Source organism: Crotalus tigris, unplaced genomic scaffold (genome assembly GCF_016545835.1).
Source record: "Crotalus tigris isolate CLP2741 ecotype Arizona unplaced genomic scaffold, ASM1654583v1 scf7180000024341.3516292, whole genome shotgun sequence".
In the NCBI taxonomy this organism is placed as follows: Eukaryota; Metazoa; Chordata; class Lepidosauria; order Squamata; family Viperidae; genus Crotalus; species Crotalus tigris.
Genome location: NW_024100511.1, coordinates 1,849,822 through 1,875,406, shown reverse-complemented (window position 1 = coordinate 1,875,406; position 25,585 = coordinate 1,849,822). Strand labels below are relative to the sequence as shown.

General features: G+C 45.2%; 1 protein-coding gene across 1 annotated transcript in view; it reads right to left on the bottom strand.

Annotated features, from left to right (window-relative positions):
* Positions 1-835: 835 nt before the first annotated feature.
* Positions 836-25,585, bottom strand: part of CLRN2 (clarin 2) — a 31,481-nt gene continuing 6,731 nt past the window's right edge. The window contains exons 2-3 of the mRNA XM_039326517.1: positions 18,250-18,429; positions 836-1,101 (exon numbers count right to left, since the gene is read on the bottom strand). Coding sequence (XP_039182451.1) covers positions 836-1,101; positions 18,250-18,429 — 446 coding nt within the window. The remainder of the gene's footprint in view (positions 1,102-18,249; positions 18,430-25,585) is intronic.

Genomic DNA, 25,585 nt, shown 5'->3' with positions numbered 1-25,585 from the left:
AAATGGTTGCAGGCATTCTAGACAGGACTTGGAGTCCAAGCTCTCCCATTTAAGGTTTTAAGGGGTTCCCCAGTAGCCCCACCCAATCACCCCCTTCTTCCAGCGACAGTCTCAGGCATTAACTCCCATCCCCTTTTCCTTACTGCCGGCTGGATGGAGACTTCAGAGAAAACTACATGAAAGGTAATAGCCCCATTGTTATGGTTAATCCTTTCGGTGATACACACATCCAGTTCCTTTGAAGTGTACCGAAGGAAGTGAGGGCCATAAAGCCCCTTTGTTCACCCCCTTCCCTTCATCATATGACAGAATCCACAGAAGGCAGAAATGGAGTTTTCTATAATTGATAACTAGAGATGAAATATAATTGGATTCTGACACATGTGGCAGGAGGAAAAGTTCTCCTTTAGTTCCTCATCTTTAAAGAAACAGTGATACAGACAAAGATACAGATACAGATCTCTTTAGTTTCTGAGGTATTGAACAAAGGCTAATGATGATAAACTGAATTAGTTTTCATGAAGCAAAGGTATCCATTTTCCAATGCACAATGTTGGGGCAAAGGTAGTAAACTTCTTTTTTGGTGATTGGAAGATTTATGAATGACAGTTATAACCAGCAGGAGAAGGTGGAGGACACCTAAATTTTTGAACACTATGAGGGAGACACAATCCTCTTCCAGCTTATGGGCACAGCAGTCAATGGACCTCAGCATTTGCTGAAATCAACCTGTTTGTGATACCAATTTTTCCTACTTGATGTCAGTGGCTTTAAAATATGCAGATGATCAAAGAATCATGGAAGTTCTGAAGAGGGCAAATTGGAAACAAAGGACTTAGTACATGATATCTTCTGCTGTAACATTTGCTTCTTCTGTCTTTGTTTTCAAAGTCGGGAAGTGAATTGCGCTGAGGGCAACAATGACCAGATTCAGCCCATGGATTGTTGCACTTGCTACACAAAGCCAGAAAGAAGGCATATACTTTTCTTCCAGGATGAGAAACTGGAAGCCATTTTCCCGAAAATTGGCAATTCTTTCTGTAAGCTGATGGAGTTTGACAGCTGATACAAAAGCAGTCACAGCCAGCATGGTACATCCTCCTAGAAATAAATGTAAAAAACAAAAGTCATTTGTGCACATGCCCTACAGAGCAGATGACTCTCATTTCTAAACTGATCCTGGAGTTGTTTTTGTTTGAGTTGTTGAGTAGCCAAAGATTGCATCTAACTCTTTAAGAGATGCCAAGGCCACAGAAAGCAGGATGCTGATGCAAAATAAAGGAGCATACCTTATCCTATAAGCAGAGTTGGGTTTTTCATTTTTCCCTTGGGTTTTGGAGAAATTAAACTGTCCCTTTTGAAACAAGGGGGTTCAATGGTCATAAAGTATACTGCATTGAGGACCTGTATACTGCATGAACCAGAAACGGTGCTGTGAAAATTTCTGTAGCCCTCTCACATCCTGGACATAAACTATTTCAATTTCTTCCCTCAGGATGAAGCTATAGGGCATTGCACACCAAAACAACTAGACACAAGGACAGTTCTTCCCCATGCCATCACTCTGCAAAACTGTTGTAGTTCCTCAATTGCCAGCGGATCCGGCAGCTGAGTCAGATGGGAAGGGGTGCCTGGGATCACATTGGAGTTTGCAGAAGATTCTGAGGAACAAGAAGACTCAGAGTCAAACATGGAACCAGGCCCATCTACTCACACTCAGGCAGAGAGACAGCTGTGTTTGGCAAAGAGCAGGAACGGTTGGGGCCTGTCCCATATGCATGTATATGCAGAGAGGAGAGGCATGCAGGACAACAGAGGGCAGTGGGATGGATCTCCAGGAAAAATAAGAGACACTAAGAAGCCATACCCTGGCTGGACTATAAAGAGGAGAGGTGTGGGAGGCACCGGTTGCTGCAGACAACAGTTCATGCTATGGTATCTTGTTCCTCTGATTTCTTTTGCCAGGAGTTTTGCCAATTCTTTGCAGGTTTGTTGGCTTTCTTTGTGTGTTATGTCCCGAGCCTTTGCAAACGGCTCGGGCGTTTGCAGGCAGTCCCGGGCAGGTGCAAAGCTGCCCGGGACCAGATAGGCTGTCGCCAGCGCCGTGCGCATGCGCGGGTGCTGGCGCGGGAAAAGTAACCCATTTACCCGGGAGTTGCCTATATAAGAGGCTGCGAGGCGTTTGGGCGAGGCTGAAGCCATCTTCCTGTAAGCTGAACGCTGAATAAAAGAAACTGAGAACTCCAGCTGCTTCTCGTGTCTGCTTTCCCGCCAAGGATGCAACACTGGCGACGAGGGTGGGATGCCTTGCACTACCTGGAAAGGAAGAAGTGTAAGCTTACCCAAGGAGTCCTGAGCGGCGGAAGAGGAACGGCGTCGCCTCGGCAGCTGCCCGCCAATCCGGTGCGCATTCGGGGGTAGGCTGGCTGATAGACCCGTCTCCTGAAGATCCGAAGATGGCGAAAATCGGAAGGCTTTCGGAATTCGACGTCTCACATCCAGAGCGGTGGGAGTCCTACGTATCCAGACTGGAGAACTACTTCCAGGCAAACCAAGTGAGGGAAGATAGCTTGAAGGCCGCCACCCTGCTTTGCGTTTGCGGCCAAGACGCCTTCGAAATCGCAGAAAATCTTGTAGCACCTGGTCCAGTAGAGTCTGTAAGCTACGCAGACCTGAAGAAGCTGCTGAAAGAGCACTTCCACCCCAAGGTGTCCGTTATCTCATGGCGCCACACCTTCGAGCAGAGGGATCAACGGTCCGGTGAAACAGCAAAGGAATACATCGCCGCGCTACGGAAGGCCGCCAAGCCCTGCGAGTTCAAGGACCTCGAGGAACGACTGAGGGACCGATTCGTGTGCGGGTTAAGGCATCGCGAGCTACAACAGAGACTTTTCGCAAAGGAAGAATTATCCTTCCAAGATGCCTTAAGGGAAGTCACCGCAGAAGAAGCAGCAGGCGGCGCCATCAAAAACATGCGGCCGATCAGAAACAGTGCAGAGGGTGCGTCCGTGCACCAGGAAGACGTCCAACGAAACTCCGAGGAGGATCCGGACGAGGAAGTCGACCGTCTACACCCCGCGAAGGAAGAGAACCAGAAGGGAAGCTCTTCGGCTCCGCTCAAGTGCATCGGCTGTGGAGGTCGCCACAGAAGAACCGACTGCAAGTTCCGCTCCGCTACCTGCCGGGCATGCGGCAAACAAGGGCACATTGCAGCTGTGTGTCTGAGCCGACGAAAGGCACAACCCCAAGAAGAACGCCTGAAAGGTACCAGATTCTCCAGCCAGAATAGGGTAGGTTTTTGCGCTTCGCGAAGAAGCATCTGTAGAACAGGCACACACAAGCCCATGAAGAAAAAGCGTGAAGCTACAAGGGGTTCCATTATCTATGGAACTAGACACAGGGTCTGCCCTGTCCATCATTTCATTGCATACATTTAGGAAGATTTGTTCCAGAAGTGGGTCTAAGGCCAAAGTCTAAGGCCGAACTTCAGGCCTTCCTAGGCCTCCTGAATTTCTATAATTCTTTTCTTCCACATAAAGCTAGTGTAGCTGAGCCTCTTCACAGGCTACTAGACAAACAAGCTGTGTGGCTGTGGTCACAAGCACATGAGGCTTGCTTTAAAGAAGTCAAGGCCTTGCTCACTTCTAACAGTGTTCTTGCACATTTCAACGAGTCTCTTCCTGTGTGCATCGCTTGTGATGCATCCCCCTACGGGGTTGGAGCTGTCCTGAGTCACCTCAGGTCTGATGGAACTCAGGTTCCTATTGCATACTACTCCAGAACACTGTCTTCTGCCGAGCGCAACTACGCTCAGATAGACAGGGAGGCTCTGGCTGTTGTTGCTGGAATTAAAAAATTCCACGATTTTCTATATGGCAGGCATTTCACGGTCTTCACTGACCATAAGCCTCTGCTGGGACTGTTTACCACACGTAAGCAGACTCCCCACATCATTTCCCCTAGAATGCTTAGGTGGTCTATTTTCTTGTCTGCATATGATTTTTCATTACTCCACAAGCCTGGGAAAGAAATGGGCCATGCTGATGGCCTCAGTAGGTTGCCTCTGCCAGTAGTAGAAGCTGACCCCGCGCCAGCTGTCAACATTCTATCAATCCAAGCCTTGCCCGAGCTCCCTCTTAGTGCCAGGGATGTTACCGCTGAAACAGGTACAGATCACACACTTTCACGTGTCCGCTCCTGGGTCCTGTCCGGGTGGCCTGAGCACTGCCCTAGTCCTGAGTTTCAGAGTTTCTGGTCCAAAAGAAACGAACTGTCCCTTTCTCAGGGTTGTCTGCTTTGGGGAAACAGAGTTGTCATTCCCACCTCAATGAGGACTAGGGTCTTAGAATCCCTCCACGAGGGTCATCCTGGCATTGTCCGTATGAAGGCTCTTGCACGAAGCCACTTGTGGTGGCCTGGTTTAGATAAAGATATTGAGGCTAAGGTACACGCATGCCACCTGTGCCAACGATCTCGCCCAGAGATGCCCCAAGCTCCTGTGCATAGATGGGAGGAAACACAGTCCCCATGGTCTAGGGTGCACATTGACTACGCTGGGCCCTTTCAGGGCCAGTTCTTCTTGGTCCTTGTTGACAGCCATTCAAAATGGCTTGAGGTTGTGCCTGTCTCATCCACCACCACTGCAAAGACTATTCAGGTACTGAGGGGGATTTTTGCTGCACACGGGCTGCCAGATGTCATTGTGTCCGACAACGGCCCTCAATTCACCTCCTCCGAATTCCAAGCTTTCTTACAGGCAAACCTGATTCGTCATGCCACGTCTGCGCCTTTTCACCCGTCCACCAACGGTATGGCTGAACGCATGGTGCGCATCGCAAAGGACGCCTTGAAGAGACTCACCTACGGGGACTGGCATCACAGGTTGGCTGACTTTCTCCTTTCTTATCGCACCACACCGTCCACTTCTACAGGGAGAAGTCCAGCTGAACTTCGTTGGGGGCGCCAACTTACTACTAGACTTGACCGGTTGCATCCGGACAGACTGCCTTCATCTACCTCACATCCTAGGGCACCTAGACAACTACTTGTGGGTGCCCCGGTTTGGGCTCGCAATTACGGGCCTGGTCATACATGGGTCCCCGCTTCTGTGTCCAGGATCACAGGTCCTCTCTCCTACGAGGTTGCCCTGGACAACGGTCGTGTCCTACGTCGGCACATCGACCAACTTCGCTCTAGGCGAGACTTTTCTGCTGAGACTCCTGGGTCTTTTCCAGGGGGGGAGGGGGACCCTTTGGAGCAAAGGGAAGGGCACGAGCTGCTGCCCATCTCCACTGAGGGAGCCACAAACGGCCCATCCCAGGGTTCCACGAGCGCTCCGAACAAGAATTCCATGAGCTTACCCACACAACAGGCACTCACGCCTACTCCAGCCAGGGAGTCACCCCGGGGGCATACTCACTTTCCACACACGTCACACAGCACTCCAGTCACGGAGGATACCCGGGGGCATCCCAACAAATCATTCCCCGCAAGAGAGCTGGCACACAATCCCCAAGGTTGGCCTGACCTTACCCCAAATCCTACAGGGGGTCAAACATACACAGAGCTAGTCGAGGAACCAAGTCCCGACTACAACAACCCTAGCACAAATCAGGGAACACCTGAGTTTTGGGAAAGTACAGAAACCCACACGAGCCCGAACACAGAATGGGGTTCAGGGAATGGACAGCCTCCTGACAGGTCTTGGACTGACCTAGGAGGTCCTACAGAGACGCCCAGCAGCGGCTATCACTTCAAGGGGCCCGAGGGTCTACAGCTAGGCAGGTCAACCAGGTCACAAAGCAACAGAAGCCCTGGCCTGACGAGCCCGGTGGGCAAGCAAGCAGGCCAGGCATTGGGGCACAGTCCTTGGAAGACACCAGGGCACAATAGAGAGAAAAGGCTCACGCCTCCCTCCAGTCAGGGGACTTATGCCAGTAATCCAGAGCTAAGAAGGTCACAGAGAGCAAAGAAATCTCCCAAGTACCTAGAAGACTACATAACATTGCTGGCAAGGCAAAGGCCAGTAAACAGTGGGAGCACTGGGGAGCAAAATGTCATATAAAATAAATGTTGTATGTTGGTAGTAGTTTTAGCCCGGGGGAAAGGGGTGTTATGTCCCGAGCCTTTGCAAACGGCTCGGGCGTTTGCAGGCAGTCCCGGGCAGGTGCAAAGCTGCCCGGGACCAGACAGGCTGTCGCCAGCGCCGTGCGCATGCGCGGGTGCTGGCGCGGGAAAAGTAACCCATTTACCCGGGAGTTGCCTATATAAGAGGCTGCGAGGCGTTTGGGCGAGGCTGAAGCCATCTTCCTGTAAACTGAACGCTGAATAAAAGAAACTGAGAACTCCAGCTGCTTCTCGTGTCTGCTTTCCCGCCAAGGACGCAACATTGTGTGTTTGGGTTGAATTGCTAATTGAGCCTTACTGCTGGGAACTCAGAGACTTTGTACTTATCTCAGCCAAGTGGGAGCAGAGACTGCTACTGTTTGTACATCTAAGGACTGGTTATCTGGAGTTTATTCCATAAATGCCTTGTTAAAATAAAAAGGGTTTTTTTTTTACGAGTTCCTGCCTTGCTCATGCCTTGTTAACTGAAAAGGGGTTTTTCCTCATGAGTAAGCTGTTGAGTAGCATTCGTGAAGGCTGGGTCAGAATATAAACAACTAATTCCCACAACACTGTCAAACTACCTAGTAAGGCTGTATTACTATTATCCTTCTCATCTTTTCTGTTACCTATTTCTTTATCTTCTTATGACTATAACTTTGTTCCTTGTATCTTATGATTTATACTGTTTATTTAGTATCCTAGTTTGTTTTATATTGATTGCTTATTTAGTATCCTATGGCTATCACTGAATGTTGTATCTCATGATTTTTGATGATTGTATTTTATGATTCTGATCATGATTTATCACTTGTTGCTTGTATGGACACTGTGAGCTTCTGCACTGGAGACAAGTTCCTTGCGTGTCCAATCACACTTGGCCAATAAAGAAATAGAAATAGAAAGCTGGAAGGGATCTTGGAGGTCTTCTAGCAGGAGAACTTATACCATTTCAGATAGGTGATGGCAAACCTATGGCACGTATGCCGGAGGAAGCACAGAGCCCTCTCTGTGGGCACACATGCTTCGCTCTTTGGCTAAGTTTTCTCAGGAAAAAGCCATTTCTCAAGCCCCTTCCTAGCCAAAACAAGCTTCCGCTCGCTCCAGAGGCTTGTTTTTGCAGGATTGCTCTTAAGAAGAGTGAGGCATGCTTGCTCTGGAGGCTTGTTTTTGCTAAAAAGGGGCTTGAGAAATGACTTTTTCCTGTGAAAACTTAGCCAAAGAGCTTGCAGTCTCTGCCAGATCTGGCGGAGATCTGGCAGAGACTGCAACCTCCGTATGCCTGGAATGGGGCACTTGAGAAATGGAGCGCTCCTTTCCATGCAGTCACACAGGATGCTTCAAAATGCAGGGAATCCATGCATTTTGAATACCCCCACCAGAGCACAAACACTCCATAATCCACAATGCCAAACTCTAACCTCCACCACACCCCAGGGCATTCATAATGCCAAATCCTAACTCCCACCCCAGGGCAACCACTTTCCTTCACTAACCGTTCCATGTGCAGGGATACAAAAGAAGTTTGTTGGACTAAAAAAAAAAGATCAATCTGACCTTCCAACTTCTCACACAAAAAAAGAGATCTTGCAAAGTTGGAAGATCTGGTTGAACTTTTTTTTAACTGGTAGCCCCAGAAGCTTCTTTTATTGCCCTGCATGCGGTGGTGGAGAACAGAGCTGGAAAGTAGGTTAGTGAAGGGAGGCTTTGGGGAACCAAGGGGATATGGGGAAGGGTCTGCTCCCGCCTCCGCTGCCTCAGTCTGCCAGCATCAGGGCTTGGAGGTTTGTTTTCGCCAGGAAACAGCCACTTCCCAAGCCCCTTCCTGGCAAAAACGGAGCCAAAGTGCGCCTTGCTCTTATTGAGAGCAATCCTGCAAAAACAAGGATGACAAAGGACAGCACAGTTAGTTTTAAAAATGAGATCCTTAAAGTGTGGAATTCTCTGCCAAATAATTTTAAGACAATGAAAGCACTTGGGATTGCTTTCCTTACTTTGTTTGGATCATCTTACTGTATGCTTGTGAGCAGCTGTTTTCAGCTTTGAATTATATCAAATCTGACACCATAAACAGACTAACAGATGACCTGAGTGCTGCATGTGTTGCTCTCAAACTTAACAAGTTTCTTCTTAATTCCAGGTTGCTTCTCTCTTTGATTAGTTTCCAAACATTGTTTCTTGTCCTGCCCTCTGGTGTTTTAGAGAATAATTTGACCCCCTCTTCTTTGTGGCAGCCCCTCAAATACTGGAATATTGCTATCATGTCACCCCATTTCTGTTTTTCTTTAGACTAGCTAAACCGTAGTCCTGTTCTTCATATGTTTTAGTCTCCAGGCCTTGCATTACTTTAGTTGCTTTTCTCTCAACTTTTTCCAACATCTTTTTTGTAGTATGGTGATCAAAATTGGTTGCAATATTCCAGGTGTGGACTTACTAGGGTTTTATAAAGCGGTTCTAATACTTCATGTGATCTTGATTCTATGCTTCTATTTATACAGCCCTGGATTGAATTAGCTTTTTTGGCTGCTGCTGCACACTTCTGACTCATATTCAAGTGATCATCCACTAGGACTCCAAGGTCCCTCTCACAGTTGCTGTTTTTGAGCCAGGTCTCGCCTAATCTGTACTTATACCTTTGATTTTTCCTGCCTAAATGTAAAACTTTGCTTTTCTGCACATTAAAATTCATTTTGCTGGATTGGGCCCATTGTTCAAGTTTGTCAAGAACTTTTTGGATCCTGAGCTTGACTTCTGGGGTGTTGTCTATTCCTGTCAGTTTGGTGTCATCTGAAAATTTGATAAGTTCCCCTTTATCTAAGTCATTGATGAAGACGTTGAAGCATACTGGGTGTTGAGTCCTTGGATCAATGGCGAATGAAGAGAAGACATTCTGCTCATTACAACAGCCTTTATTCAACAGTTCACACTCTCTGACACAGCACTGAGGCTCGCAGGCCTCTCTGACTCCTTTTAACAACGTCCCCGGGCAGAATGGTAACAATTAGGCGCACTCCGAGCCTCGTGCATGTGTGCGAAGCCGGCGCCAGCCAGTCTGGTACCAGGCAGCTTGCAACTTCCTGGGACCATTACAACGTCCCTGCCTTTGCAGGCTCCGGACACAACACCCCTTCCCCCCCAGATGAGACTTATTAATTATATAGGTAGTTATACGCGACCTCAACACGAGCGTGGTGTGCCAACCCCAAACCTGTACATCTATTGCAGCTGTGCAATACCTGCACCACAAATGGTACCGGGCTATAAATCTGGGATTAATACCCAATGCCCATACTTCCATTTTCCACAACAGCAGGCATCCTCTCACTTTTTCTGCTTTGCCAGCAGGGTTACAAAGTCCTCAAGAAACTTGGGAGATCTTTTTACTCTCTGTGACCTCCTTAGATTCTGAGAATCCCCTACTTCCTCTTGTACAGAGGATGATGTGCAGTTGCCCCTTCTTTCAAACCCTGGTGGTCCCCGTGAACTGTGCCCCGTTGCCTGGTCTGCTTGCTTGCCCACCGAGCTCGTCAGACCAGGACTTTGCTCCCCCATGAACCTGGTTGACCTGCCTAACTGTAGGCTCTCAGGCCCCTCTGTAAGCCTGCCACTGTTTGGCATTTCTGTAGAGCCCTCCAAGCCCACAATGGACCTATCAAGGGAACATATCCCTTCACTCCCAAGCCCCGTAACGGGATCGTCTGGGGTTTCTGCAGTGCCCCAAAACTCAGTTGCCCCCCAATCTATGCCGGAGGTGCCAGAATTGGGATTTGCCTCTCTGACCACCTCCCTGTGTGAAGGCTTCCTTCTGGAAACAGTAGCAGTACTGGGCCAACTTGACTGTTTGTGTGCCAGCTCTCTTGCAATGTTTGGGTTATTAGGATGCTCCCGGTTATTCTCCCTGACTGGAGTAGGCACTGGTGCCTGTGTGATTTCTTGTTCCCTTGAATTCCTGTTTGGAACACTTGCGGAACCTTGGAACAGGCCGTCTGTGGACTCTCCGTTTGGCCCCGGCTGCTGCCAACACCCTTCCCTTTGCCCATAGTGGTCCTCCTCCCCCCCTGGAGAAAGCCCAGGAGTTCCAGAGGGTAAGTCCAGTCTTGTACGCAGCTGATCGATATGCCGCCGAAGGACACGACCGTCGTCCAAGGAGACCTCATATGACAAAGGGCCAGTAACCTTGCATACTACGGCAGGAACCCACAAGTGACCAGACCCGTAGTTCGGGGTCCATACGGGGGCACCCACTTGCAGATACCGCGGTGCCCTGGGTTGGGTGACCTTAGGAGGCAGTCTGTCCGGGTGCAACCTGTCAAGTTTGATGATCAGTTTGCGCCCCCAACGGAGTTCAGCTGGGCTCTTCCCAGTGGAAGTTGAAGGCGTGGTGTGGTAAGCAAGAAGAAAGTCTGCCAACCTGTGGTGCCAGTCCCCGTAGGTCAGTTTCTTTAAAGCATCCTTGGTGATGTGGACCATCCGTTCAGCCATACCGTTGGTAGAAGGGTGGAATGGTGCAGAGGTGGCATGACGAATCATGTTGGCCTGTAAGAAAGCTTGAAACTCGAAAGAAGTGAATTGAGGACCATTGTCAGACACCAGGACATCAGGGAGCCCATGTGCAGCAAAAATCCCCCTCAGTACTTGAATGATCTTGGCAGCAGTGGTTGAAGAGACAGGTACAATCTCAAGCCACTTTGAATAGCTGTCAACAAGGACCAAGAAGAATTGACCCTGAAAGGGCCCAGCGAAATCAATGTGCACCGTAGACCAAGGTGACTGTGTTTCCTCCCATCTATGTACAGGAGCCTGAGGCATTTCCGGGCGTGAGCGCTGACACAAGTGGCATCCGTGCACCTGAGCCTCTATTTCCCTGTCTAACCCTGGCCACCACAAATGGTTGCGCGCAAGCGCCTTCATTCTGACAATGCCAGGATGGCCCTCATGAAGGGAAGCCAAGACCCTAGGCCTCATTGAGGTAGGAATAACAACTCTGCTGCCCCACAGCAGACAACCCTGAAAAGTGGATAACTCATGTTTCTTAAGCCAGAAACTCTGAAACTCAGTACCTGGACAACTCTCTGGCCATCCAGACAAAACCCAGGACAATACATGTGTGAGTGTGAGGTCCGTGGCTGATTCAGCAGCCACATCCCTGGCATTTAAAGGTGACTAATGCAACGCCTGAATGGAAAGAATGTTGATGGCAGGGGCAGGGTCAGCCTCTACCATTTGTAAAGGTAATCTGCTAAGGCCATCAGCATGGCCCATTTCCTTGCCAGGTTTGTGAACCAAAGAAAAGTCATAGGCTGACAGAAAGATGGACCATCTCAGCATTCTGGGGGAGATGATATGGGGGGTTTGTTTGTTTGTAGTAAACAACCCCAACAGAGGCTTATGGTCAGTGTAGACCGTGAAGTGTATGCCATATAGGAAATCATGGAATTTTTTAATTCCAGCAACAATGGCCAAGGCTTCTCTATCTATCTGAGTGTAGTTTCGCTCAGCAGAAGACAAGGTTCTGGAGTAATATGCAACAGGAACCTGAGTTCCATCAGGTCTTAGATGGCTAAGTACTGCTCCCACCCCATAAGGGGAAGCATCACAAGCGATGCACACAGGAAGAGTTTCATTAAAATGTGCAAGCATATCATTTGATGTAAGTAAGGCCTTAACCTCATTGAAGCTTGCTTCGTGTGCTTGTGACCACTGCCACAATGCCTGTTTGTCCAAGAGCCAATGAAGTGGCTCAGCTACATTAGCTTTGTTAGGTATGAATGCATTGTAAAAGTTCAAGAGGCCCAGAAAAGCTTGTAATTCAGCTTTAGACTTAGGCCTAGGAGCCTGCAGGATAGCCTTTAATTTAGACTCAGCAGGGTGAATGCCCTTGGCATCTATTCTGAATCCCAGGAAATCTGTAGAAGACACTCCAATTTTGCATTTGTCTTTTTTAAGCTTGAGGCCTGTTTTCCTGAAACGCAGCAGAACAGCCCTCAACCTCTCAGCTAAATTTTGAGTGGATTCTCCTGCTATTAGGACATCATCAAAATAGGGGCAAACCCCTGGTATATCCCTCAGGGTGTTTTCCATTATGCTTTGGAAAATTCCAGGAGCCACATTTACTCCAAATTGTAGTCTTTTGACTTTGAATGCCCCCCTATGAGTTACAATAGTTTGTGCTTCAGCAGCAGCTTCATCAACAGGTAACTGTTGGTAAGCCTGTGCTAAGTCCAGCTTTGCAAAAACACGTCCCCCATTGAGGGAGGCCAAAATGTGGCTGACTACAGGTACAGGATATGCATGCTGTTGCAATGCCTTGTTTAGAGTGCATTTGTAATCTGCACAGATGCGAATGTCCCCATTAGCCTTAAGAGGCGTGACAATGGGAGTTTCCCAAGGACTTGAGTCAACAGGTTCTAAGACACCTTGCTGAATCAATTTGTCCAATTCAGCATCAATTTTCCCTTTCAAAGCAAAGGGTACTCTCCTTGCTTTTACTCTGATAGGAGTGACAGTGAGGTCCAGTTTCAAGGAAACTGGAGGGCCTTTGTATGTTCCCAGCTGGGGGCTGAAGACATCTGCAAATTCTTTGCAGACTTCCTGTAGACCTAATGTTTGCAAGCTGTGAAGCCCTGTAACTTGTATTCCCAAGGCCTCAAACCAATCAAGTCCAATGAGCCTCGTGCGTTCACCCCCAACTACCAATACATCTAATGGACCTTCAAAATCCTTGTGTTGTACATTAAGGGTGGCCTCCCCCTTAACACACACTTTGGAATTTTGGAAGTCTGTCAAGACTATATTGGATGGCCTAAGCTTGACCTGGAACCCACTGCTAGAGCAAATCTTTCTGAAAGTGTGAATAGAAATGATTGAAAGGGCAGATCCAGTGTCCAGTTCCATAACCAATGGAACTCCCTGCAACTTCACCTTAAGTGACAGTTTCTTTTTAAGTGGCCTGTGTGTGCCTATCCTATAAATGCTTCTACGTGATGCACAGAAACCCACCCTGTTTTGGCTGGGGACCCTGGTACCTTTCAGGCACAATTTTTCTCGTGGTTGTACCTTCTGACGGCCCAGACACACAGCTGCTATGTGGCCTTGCTTGCCACATGCTCTACAGATTGCAGAACGGAACCTGCAGTCGGTCCTCCTGTGGCGACCTCCACACCCTAAGCACTTGGGCACAGCTGAAGACTTTTCTTTGCCTTCCTTTTGCTTCCTTTCTCTGGCTGGGTAGAGATGATTCACCTCATCTTCAGGATTTTCTTCTGAGTTCTCCTGGACTCCCTCATGGTGCATGGAGACGGCTTCTGGATTGTTCCTGATAGGCCTCATATTCTTGACTGCCCCACCTGCTGCCTCTTCTGCAGTGACCTCTCTCAAGGCATCTTGGAATGAGATGTCCTCTTTTGCAAAGAGTCTCTGTTGCAAGTCTCTGTTTCTACGTCCGCATACCAAACGGTCTCTCAGCCTTTCTTCTAAATCTTTAAAGTCACAAGGCTTAGCTGCTCTTCTTAATGCTGCAATATATTCTTTAGCTGATTCACCAGCTCTTTGATCCCTCTGTTCAAAAGTGTGTCTTCACGCAATAACAGACAACTTGGGCTGAAAATGTTCCTTCAATAACCTTTTTATATCTGTGTAAGTGACAGATTCCAGAGGAGCGGGGGCTGCTAAGTTTTCTGCAATTTCAAATGCATCTTGACCACAGACACACAGCAAAATAGCGGCCTTCAAGCCATCTTCTCTTACTTGATTTAGTCTAAAGTAATTTTCTTCTCTGGCAACATAAGACTCCCATCTTTTTGGGTGATTAACCTCGAATTCAGACAGTCTTCCTATCTTCGCCATTCTTGCTTCTTACTCTAGGAAGGGGTCTATCAGCCAGCTTACCTCCAGCGACGCTATACTGGCAAGCCAGGTGCTGAATTTAACGTCGTCTTCCTCTCTCCAGGACTCCTGGGGTGAGCTCACAAATCTTCTTCTTTGATCTTGCAAACGACCCCATCCTCGTCGCCAGTGTTGAGTCCTTGGATCAACGGCGAATGAAGAGAAGACAGTCTGCTCATTACAACAGCCTTTATTCAACAGTTCACACTCTCCGACACAGCTCTGAGGCTCGCAGGCCTCTCTGACTCCTTTTAACAACATCCCTGGGCAGAATGGTAACAATTAGGCGCGCTCCGAGCCTCGCGCATGCGTGCGAAGCCAGTGCCAGCCAGTCTGGTCCCAGGCAGCTTGCAACTGCCCGGGACCATTGCAACGTCCCGAGCCTGCCTTTGCAGGCTCAGGACACAACACTGGGCCTAAGAGGGAGCCTTGTAGTACCCACTGCTTACTTCTCTCCATATATATATATACTACCATTGAGGACTACTCGCTGAGTATGGTTTGTCAGCCAGCTACAGATCCATCTGGTGGTAATTTTGTCTATCCCACCAATTTCTAGCTTACTAAGCAGCAGGTTGTGGTCTACTTTGTCAAATGCCTTACTAAAATCTAAGTATACTATGCCCACAGCATTTTGCTGGTCTATTAATTTAGTCACTTTATCAAAGAAGGAAATAATATTGGTTTGGCATGATCTGTTTTTAACAAACATGTGCTGGCTATTAGTTATAACTTTGTTTTCTTCTAGTTGTTCACAGATCTGTTTTTTGATTATCTTTTCCAGGATCTTCCCAGGTTTTGATGTTAGACTGATTGGTCTGTAGTTTGTAGTCTGTAATTGGGTCTGTTTTTTTTCCTTTCTTGAAGATGGGAACCATATCAGCCCTTTTCAAATCCTCAGGTACTTCCCCAGTGGTCCAGGATTTTTGAAAGATATAGTACCATGGTTCTGAGATAACATCTGCCAGCTCCTTCAGAACTCTGGGACGTAATTTGTAAGGTCCTGGTGATTTATATTCATCAAGATCAGATAGGTATTTTCTAACCATTTTCTTGCTTATTTTAATTTTTTTTCTAGTCTGTCTTTACAATTAGGTTTTTGGTAGGTTGGGCTATAGTTTCTTTTTGCATGAAGACTGATGCAAAGAATGAGTTAAGCAGCTCTTTTTGCTCTCTACTGTCTGTTACTTCCTTGCCATCTTCTCCCGTTAGTGGACTTACTGTTTCCTTGACTTTTTTTTCCTTATTGATATGTTTTTATTATTATCCTTGACTTCTGTTGCAAGTTGTCATTTATTCTGAGCCTTTACTTTCCTGACTTCATCTTTGCATGTTCTGGCTGTCTGCTGATATTCAGCCTTTGTTTATGTGTCCCTTTTTCCATTTTTTGTACTTGTCCTTTTGTCTTTCAGTTTGTCAGAAAGATCTTTGTGCAGCCATGCTGGTTTCTTCTTGGATTTCTTGTTTTTTTTTAAAGTGGTATTGTGCTGGACTGGGCTTTTATGATCACATTTTTCAGAGTTTCCCACACTTCTTGAGTTGTTTTCCTCTTTAGTTTTCATCCACAGAATGTTTCCTAGGTTCTGAGTTTATTAAAATCAGCTCTTTTAAAGTTTAAGATACTGGCTGGATTATTTTCTATTGCTTGAGTTTGCATTATATTGAATTCCAATATGACATGGTCACTTTCACCCACAGTTCTGGCAACTTCAACTCCCTCTATCACTTCTTATAAGTAAGAATTAGGTCCAGTATAGCTTTACTTCTAGTTCCCTCCTCTATCTTTTGGATGACAAAGTTGTCGGCTAGTTTGGTTAGGAGTCTGTTTGATCTCCACTCGCTACAAAGTTTGTCTCCCAGTTGATATCTGGATAGTTGAAGTCTCCCATTACTACTGTGGTATTCTTCCTACATAAATATATAACATTTGTTAACAGGTTGGCAAAGAGTTCATCTATTTTTTCTGGTTGGTTGGGTGGCCTGTAATATACACTATTGCAATATCACTTCTTTTTCCTTTTATATTGACCCATACATAGTCTGGAGGAGTTTTATCTTTGATCATGTGCATTTCTGTAGATATGTAATGTTGTTTTACATATAGTGCAACTCCACCTCCTCTTTTTGTAGATCTGTTTCTTTTGAACAATTTGTATCCATCCATCAGTACATTCTAGTCATGGGTTTCATCCCACCAGGTTTCTATAATGGCAACTATGTCATACCTATCCTCATGTACTATTGCTTCTAGTTCACCCTGTTTGTTCCCCAAGCTTTGAGCCTAAATAATAAATACTAGCGAATTCTATATTCTATATAAATGTCTCTGGGACCAGAGGCTCATTTTGCTTTTAATGCCCAAAAAAGCCTTGCAAATTTCTCCAGTGGCGCATTTGTTTCCTTCCAAAAAGACATGAAACTCACAAATTTTATGTCACTGGAGAGGCACAAACCAATCGGTTGCATCTTAGATGCAGATATTCCGCTGTAAGTTGCTTCTAGTTTCCTTACAGATAGTCATTGATGTACAATGTATGTACAATTGGGTTCAAAACTTCAGTTGCTAAGCAATGCATTCATTAAATAAGTCACACCTGATTTTATGGTTGTTAAGGAAATCACTATGGTTGTTAAGCAAATCCATGCTTAACATGAATTGACTTTACTTGTCAGAAGTCCCCTGAGAAGCTCACTAATGGCAGTCATGTGATCCTGAGATACTGCAACCATTATAAATACATGCCAGTTGCAAGTGCTTGAAATTTGATCACATGACTGTGGGGATGCTGTGATGGTCATAAGTGTGAGGATCAGTGGTATGTTATGCTTCTGCTTGCCTATTCAGTCCTTACCTAAATGAAAGCAAATTTAAGTTCATTCAACTATATAGAAATCTCAGCTGAAAAAAACAAACCAGTTCCATATCATTTTAAAACACTTGAATGGAACTGGGCTTCTTGATTGCAGTAAAGCATTATGCTAAACTTGGCTGATTCTCCCAAAGCTGCATGGAGCTGTGCCTGATTAGGACTTCCCATATTGTAGGTTGCATTGAAAATTAAAATATATAATTGAAAAATGTTTGGAAAATTAAATACACTTTTAAAAAATATTTTAGCTTTAGTTTTTTTTTTTCAAAGATTATGCTGTGGTCAAGAAAAAAAACAGAAATAGAGATAACCATGAAATCATCAGAAGTTCAGCATGACTGAACAGAGTCTTTATCTTTTTACATACCTCCTAGCAGACTCTGTAATTTCAAAGGGCAAATGTAATCAAATTCTTTTCCATTTATCACTTATTAACAGGAAATATTTTAATGTGTTATAACTGTTGAAGTTTGCAGTTCACCACCTCAAATTACACTCTAGAAAGTAATGTTATCTTGTGAATTGCATCATGTGGGTTTTACTGGAGGATCCAGTGTCACCACATCAAATACTTTGTGATTATTTTTCAGCAGTTCCTATTTTACTTTAGTAGCATTTTTGTATCACCCAAACCTCCCAGCCATTTACAATCAAAGTCCTAAAATGTGTACATGTATGCTAACAATCACACTTAAAAATGTAGTTAAATTACATTTAAATTCATGGATAGCATGGTCTTTAAATATAAAATCCTCCATGAGAGAAACTTATAGTGGACCTGCAGTTGATTATTAAAGTCCTCTCTGTCCAAAATGTGGACTTTGCAAAGAGACCACTGGTTTGAAAGAGGGGTCAAAGAGGCCATCTATGTCAAAATTGAACAGCCCTCTCTCAACAGAGGGGGAGGGATATGACATCATCTATCTTCAGTCTACAACACAGTCCTTTCAACAGTTCTAAGAAGGTTCCACACTCATTTGCACTACTCAGGTGACCCTGAGGACACAGATAAACATCCAGGTAGCATCAATGACTTGCTAAAAGAATGCAAATGACCAGCTGTCTGCAAGGAATATAAATCCTTTCATTCCCCACTATCCAATCAGAACTGAAGAAGCTTCTTGGATGATAAGCGAAATGCCTTCAGAGAGAAAAAAAGAAAGTCCAGTTGCCTTGTGAAAAAGCACCTTTGGGACAACCATGACCTGGATGACTGAGAATCTTCATAGACTTCCAAATACAGTGTTGTGGCTGCCTTTTTCTGACCACACCTTGTGGACATCCCTGATGGCCAGAATTTGTGGACTGTGGAAGGAAACCTCAGACCCTCACTTTACACCTTCCCACAATTTCAGGATTGTTGATATGAAGAAAGAAAAGTTCACTATACCTGCCACCAAGTTCCACAAAGCTACTCCTGCAGGTCCTTGAATGGCCCGAAAAGGGACTTTTAGGAGGTTCAAGAAGCAGAATCCGCAGCTGACCAGAGCGAAAGAAAATGCCACTGACAAGGAGAGGATAATTGTCACATGAAGCATCATGTTCACCTTTTTCACCAGGTGTGGAAACACTGACAAGGGAGGACAAAGCAGAGTCAAAAAAGGTTGGAGAGGTAAACAAATCCCATAAATAAACAATATCACACTCAGAAAAGGGGGCAGCAATTCTCAGATTTTCTATTTGGAATCGGTGCATATTTTTATTACTTTCGCCTGAAGTCATGTGCACACCCACACACATTTGGCATCAGGGAACATAGAACATAAAATAATAGTTTTGGAAGGGAGTTTCTAGTCCAACTCTTTGCTCAAGCAGAAGATCCTATACCCTTCTGGACAAATGGTTGCCCAGTCTCTTCCTGAAACCTGCAGTGATGTAGCACCGACAACTTCTGGAAGCAAGTCATTCCACTGATTGTTCTCAAGTCTCGGGAAATTTCTCCTTATTTCCAGCTTGATCTCTCTTATATAATCTTCTATCTTTTACTTCTTATCTTACCTTCAGATGCTTTGGAGAATAGGTTGTCCCCCTCTTTGTAACACTGTCTCAAAAATTGGAAGACTGCTATCATGTCATCCCTAGTCCTTCTCTTCGTTGGACTAGACATAATGTCAGACCTGCCCCAATCCGGTCCCTTAAGAAAGAAAAGCCTTTGACTCCATTTGTGTAAAGCAAAGGGTTCTTTTACTAAGGATGTTGGTTGCAGTAAAGTCAAGCCAGCTCTGAAATTTACCGCACTCGCTTGTTACAAAAATAAGGTGTAGGCTTGCTCCCAGCCCATCTTTCCCCCACTGTGAACAGTTTATTTCCAGCCAACCAGAGCTCGCCAAGATCTCTGAGAAGTTTGGGGGTAATCTGCATATTTCTCAGGGTGTCTGGCCATGGTGTTGTAGAATTGAAAAACTTGAATCAGCTCTTTCAGGAAAGGGAAGTTTATTGCGCGCAGGTTCAGAGAGCCATCCTGGCTGAAGAAATCTGAACAAAAGCCTGGTCATTGATGACCATTTTTATAACCCTTCAAGCGGGGGTTATTTTCAGGTCACATTCCACAGGTCCTTATTCTAACATAGAAAAACTACTAGACAGATCTATAATCGATAGCTCCTCGTTTACATTGGAATGTTTTTAGCAATCAGCAATATATCAAGTGTTAAGCAATTTAGATACACCATGTGACAAGCAGTTAGTAATATATCATGTGCAGAGCTGGGAACAGGATGTCTGGCCATCCTAAATTTAAGAGTTGTCTTGTAAGCAAAACAAACCTCCCTTTTACCCACATTTTTGTTGGGCCATCTGCCTTTTATACACATCCTTTGTCGGACCATCAGTATTTTTCCAGGTACCACTTTATTCCCCCCTGATGAGACTTATCTCATCTATGCAGATAAGTTTCATTCCATAACACTTGGGTCTGATGTATGTATGTTGTTATACTCTTGTCTCTGGAATTCCCACATGTGAAGAACCACCCTTTAGGTAACCATATGTTTGCATACCCAAAAGACACTGTTTGGAAAGATGTGCAATTTAGCTTTTCTTGGCTCACTTTCAGGCAATGAGGTGAAGGTTTATTCTGCTCACACCCTGTGATATGTGCACATTGTAGGTCTTCTGGAATGGCTACGTTAGGAGTATGTAAAGCTAAAGCATCAGTGGGTAGAAACTTGGAAATGTGACCCCAGCTGTACATTGTTTCATAGCCTATATGTTCTTTAAACTCATGGTGACTGAACTCCTTGGCTGCTGTGACAGGAACACATACTGGTATTAAACATGTGGACAGCAAATTTTCCATGTCATATGCTTCAGAAAGGCAAAAATCAGTTGTGTTGGCTAGTTTAGCCAATTGGACCCACAAATTATATTACATCCTTGACTCCAATGGATGGGGCATATCCTTATTCTGCTGGGACCTTTTACTTTGCTTTCTCTCTGGGCGCTTCCTCGGGGGTTGTTGGATAGTAACTCCTAATTCCCCCGGGATTACATGTACGATGCAAGTCCTCTTCCATCCTGTCTTCAACTGCGAGACTAGGGTGACCCGCTCCCATCCCCAGAATAAAGGAGGCCCACACTCCAGAGTAACAGGAGGAGGAGGCTTCTTTAACTATTCTGTCAAATGCTTGGGGAAATTGACAAGGATGAGGCCAGATACCATTCCAGCATTCTGGGGAAAATCCAATAGGGGGTGACCTTTACAAGTGCCCGTGCCTATAGCATAAGATTGGATAAGGCGTGGAGCTTCTTCTGGCTTGCTCCATTGGCCTAAATTAGAAAGACAAACATTATTACATGCAACAATAGTACTATATAAAAGCAGAAGGAAGCCTTTCATCCTTTCTTCTCCCGTGCGTAGAAAGCCAGCTTCCGGGTGTGGCTTAGCAGGGGGTTGAATTTCAGCCAGACAGCCGTAGATATATGTGCAGGATACACTTGTGCTAATACAATATCTGGTTTACAAACAATAAAATATTCCTTAAACATACTAAACACGTTTAAGAGTGAGTTTGGTGGGAACCTTGGGGTCCCTGTTCACTGTCCACAGAGGTTCTGCAGCTGCTTTAACTCTGGTCCAGTGAATCCAAGATTTAGATTCTGCAATCTTTATTGCTAAAGGGGAGGCCATTATTACTTCATAAGGTCCTTTCCATCTCCCCTCCAGTTGTTCATGTTTCCAATGTTTTACCCACACCTTATCCCCTGGTTTAAAGGGATGACATCTTGTTATTAGTTTAGGAGGTGTTTGTTCAACAACATAATTCCTAAGTTTTTCCACTTGCTTATTCAGTTCCTGCACCATTTTCAGAGCCCCTATTCCCCCCTGATGGCCCAAATCAGGCCATCCAGCCAAACTTCTTCTCAGCAGTGTAGGAGGACGCCCAAACATCAGCTCATATGGGGATAGGTTGTATTGTCTACGTGGAGCACATCTCACAGCGTAGAGAGCTAAGGGCAATGCATCAGGCCATTTCAGGTGACTTTCAGCACAGATCTTAGTAATTTTCTCTTTCAGTGTGCGATTCATTCGTTCAGAATTCGAACCGGACTGAGGATGAAAAGCACAATGAAACCGCCATTTGGATCCCACAGCAGTAGCCACTGCTTGATTAACTTGATGAACAAACTCAGGACCATTATCAGAGGAAATAAAAGACGGGCAACCAAAACGAGGTATTAGTTCTTTTAACAATAGTCTTGCCACTTCCCTGGCTTGTTTAGTCTTTGTAGGGAAAGCCTCTGGCCAGCCAGTGTATTTATCCACAAATACCAATAAAGCTTTGTATAGTCCACATCTTGGCATGTCTGTAAAGTCAACCATGACAGAGTCCATAGGAAAGTAAGAGACAGGTATGGTTCCAGGTGGTAGTAGGGGCCCTTGTCGAGGATTGACCTTAGCACAGATGCCACATTGTGAAACCACTCGAGCAGCTATCCCAGCCGACCCATGTACATAGTAATCCCTCCCAATAGCAGCATCCAATCCAGTTTCCCCCATGTGTGTTGTTTCATGTGCTGCCTGAAGTAAAGCCCATGCTGAAGATTGAGGGACAAAAATACGTCCATCAGGCAAAAGATACCACCCATCCCTAATAGTAGCTTTGAGATCATTCACTGCTTTCACACACTCCTGCTGAGAGTATGTTGGTTTAATGATAGGAGGCAAGTTCCCTATGTCTATTGCCACACATATTGACAGATCAGGAATAGGCCCTGTTTTCATTGCCACCTTCTTAGCTTCCAAGTCAGCTCTTCTATTCCCCTGAGCCACCCGATCCACCCCTTGCTGATGTCCTTTGCAATGCATCACAGAAACTTTTGCTGGTTTCTGCACAGCATCGAGAAGTCGCTTGATCAAATGTCCATGCAACACATGTTTGCCCGCAGAATCCCTGAATCCCCTTTCCTTATTCACAGCCCCATGAGCATGCAGAGTCAAAAAAGCATATTTACTATCTGTCCAGACATTTAAAGTTTCCCCTTCAGCTCTTTCCAATGCCCTAATTAATGCCCACAATTCTGCTACTTGAGTAATGCAGCTTGCTCCTAATGGACTACTTTCCATCACTTCCTCATCATTCACAATCGCATATCCAGAAACCCTCCTCCCATCCTTCATGTAACTCGAGCCGTCTGTATACCAATTCAGGGCAGCAAGCAGTTGTGTTCTGAATCCACTTCTGTGGGCAATAGGGTGGCAGGGTTTAGCCGGTTAGACACCACTAATTTCACTTGAGGATTTTCAATCATCATCGCCTGATACTTAAAAATCCTTTGACTGCTGATCCACAAATGCCCTTTATTATCCAAGATAGAATGAACTGCATGAGGGGGGTGGACACTTATGGAACATGAGAAGGTCAATTTATTACAGTCCTGTAAAAGAACTGCTATAGCAGCAAGAACCTTCAGGCAATGTGGCCAGCCTTGGGCAACCCCATCTAATTGCTTAGATAAGTAAGCCACCAGGCGTTGCCACTGTCCTAATTGTTGAGTTAACACCCCCAAGGCAACATTCTTCCTGGTATCAACATACAAATTGAAAGGCTTTTCTAAGTTAGGCAAGGCTAAAGCTGGAGCTGATGTGAGGGCTCGTTTCACTTCCCTAAAAGCATTCTTTTGTTCTCCCTCCCATTCAAAAGCAAACAACGGCTGGCTAGCCTTGTGAATAGGAATCGTGAAAAAAGCATCTTTCAAATCCACAACTGAAAACCACTTTGCTATGAACAAGTGTATACCTCCTTTAGGCTTCCTGATTAAAATTGTCCACACTTGATAAGAAATGCTAACCACCAAGATGTCCCCAAATGTCAATTTTAGATAAAAATGCCACTGGCTGCCTTTCCCCCCCACGCACACACTTCTGGGTAAAAACCTCCTCCAACCTTTGTCCTTGTTTATAAATAAATTACCTAGCAAAGAACCAACAAAGGAGAGCTCACCAAACCCTGTTTGCATTTATTAACACAAGCTCTTTTTCTAACAGTTTTGCATATAAATCTTTACTCAAAACAGCATAGTTATTTATAATCCCAAAATTTTTCTCAACTTCGTTCTAACTTCACACAAAAAAATAAACAAGTTTAATAAGATATTCTGAGTTACTGAAAGTTTTTTTTTCTAAACTCTAGTATTGCTTTTAATATAAAGTTAGTCAAATTCCAATTTAATCAAATTCCATTCAGATGGAAACAGATTTCCATTAAATTTCCATTAAATAGGGAGAACATTTACAAATCTAAGCAAACTCTTTTGGTTGATATTAAACAATTTAAACTCAAAAATTTCCAAAAAAAAAGTTGTCCGTGTCCAACAATTACTGACTCCTCTTTTGAATAGAAAAAATTGCAAAAGTGGGCATTAAATTTTCACAGCCACCCAATCTTTCTCAAACCTGAATTCTAAGCAGAGAAAAAGTTAAAAAGATCAACCCCCCCCCTTTTCTCCTCTCTCTCTATCTCTCTCAAAGCAACACAGCCAGAAAAAAGCAGGGGGGGGAAAGGGGGTTGTGTCTGCAGATAGAGTTTGAAAAGGCATTAACACACTAACATTTGCAAAAGGGAGAGAGCAGAATAGGCAAGAAAATGGTATAGGATTTCCTGCCTGAGCAGGTAACTTTGGGCTGTTCTTAAGAGGGAGAGAAAAAATAAATAAATAAACAAACACATCTTCCTTCACTTTGTTTGTTGGCCAGACAAACAGAGTGAGGTTATTTTTTTTTGGTATCTTCTTTTCTCTTGAGGTTAGTAACAGTCATATTTACTTCACGCACAAAGACTCTGCTTTCAAATCCACAACTGATCTTCCTGCTCCAGTATCCACCAAAAACGTTGTCTGTTTGCCCCCTATATTTAAAGTAACCAATGGCTCAGGGGGGGCTTCCTCCAAGCCAGGTCCTCGTCAATCTGACCAGTTAGTTCCTGCCAAGCCAATTCCTTCAATCTCCCTGTCTCTACTCCAATGTCTCCCATTCTTCAGACCATCTCTTACATTCCCTGGACCATCTCTCACATTACTTGGAGCCCCTCTCTGCCCTCTACCCATGAAGGGGGAGTGCATGGGGGGCCCACTGCCAACACCTCCACATCCTCTGCCTTCTCTTCCTCTCCAACCTCTACCTCGCATCTGCCTTCTTGGACATTCTCTTTGCCAATGACCTCCCTCCTTGCAATTAGCACACTGGTTGGGTCCCAGCATGATCCCTCCTTGCAATGCCACCGCCAACAACTCAATTTTCTTATGCATTCTAGCATCTCTTTCCTGTTTTTCCACCTTATCCCTATTAACAAACACTTTCCTAGCCACCTCCAACAATTCTGTAGTGTTCTTTCCTAATGCTCCTTCTAACCTCTGCAATTTCTTTCTTATATCTTCATAACTCTGTGCTATGAACCTCTCATTCAACATTCGCACATTGTCTGCACTCCTTGGATCAACCTGTGTATAAAGCTCATAAACCTCAATCAGCCTTTGCAAAAAACTTTCCGGACTTTCATCTGCCTCCTGCATCACAAAAGACGGCTTTAACACATTCACTGAAGGCTTTCCAGCCTTGCAAAGAGCCTCTACTACTAAATTCTGATATTCCTTTAACAAAGTCATGTGTGCTGGATTTTGTGTATTCCATTCAGGGTCCTTTTCTGGTGCCCTGGCTTCCATCTCTGGCTGTATATCCCGCACAGCCGGCAACCTATCCTTCAAACACTGCCTAACAGCAGCCTTCCACTTCTCCCTTTCCTCGGGAGTCAACAAAATATTCAACAATTGCTGTACATCCTGCCACGTCCTCTTTACTTACTTCTCCCCTCACATTTACAGAGAGACCTTCCAAATCCCCTTCCTCCTTGGGGGCTGACAGCCTCCCCCTTTCTGTTTCCGTCTCACAGCTGGCTGCCTTTCTTCGGACACAGCAGGGGCAATCAGCCCTTCCTCCGGCAGAGTGGCTGCTGCCGCAGCCGGCACTGGGGGGGGGGGGAGAAAGGTGGAACGTAGGGAGGAGGTCTGAGAATCAACTCCTCTACCTCAATCCTTATCTCCTTCTTAGCATCTGACACCTTAGTTTCTGAAATCTTCACATCTTTCACTCTTTTAGTTTGTACTTGAAGCTTTTTTTCCTTTGGGTCTAGCCACACACAAACGAACCATTTCAGCCTGACATTGCAATAACTCATCAGCTCGTCCTGCTACTGCATCCCCCCTGATCTATATACTGAAATTGGTTAGGA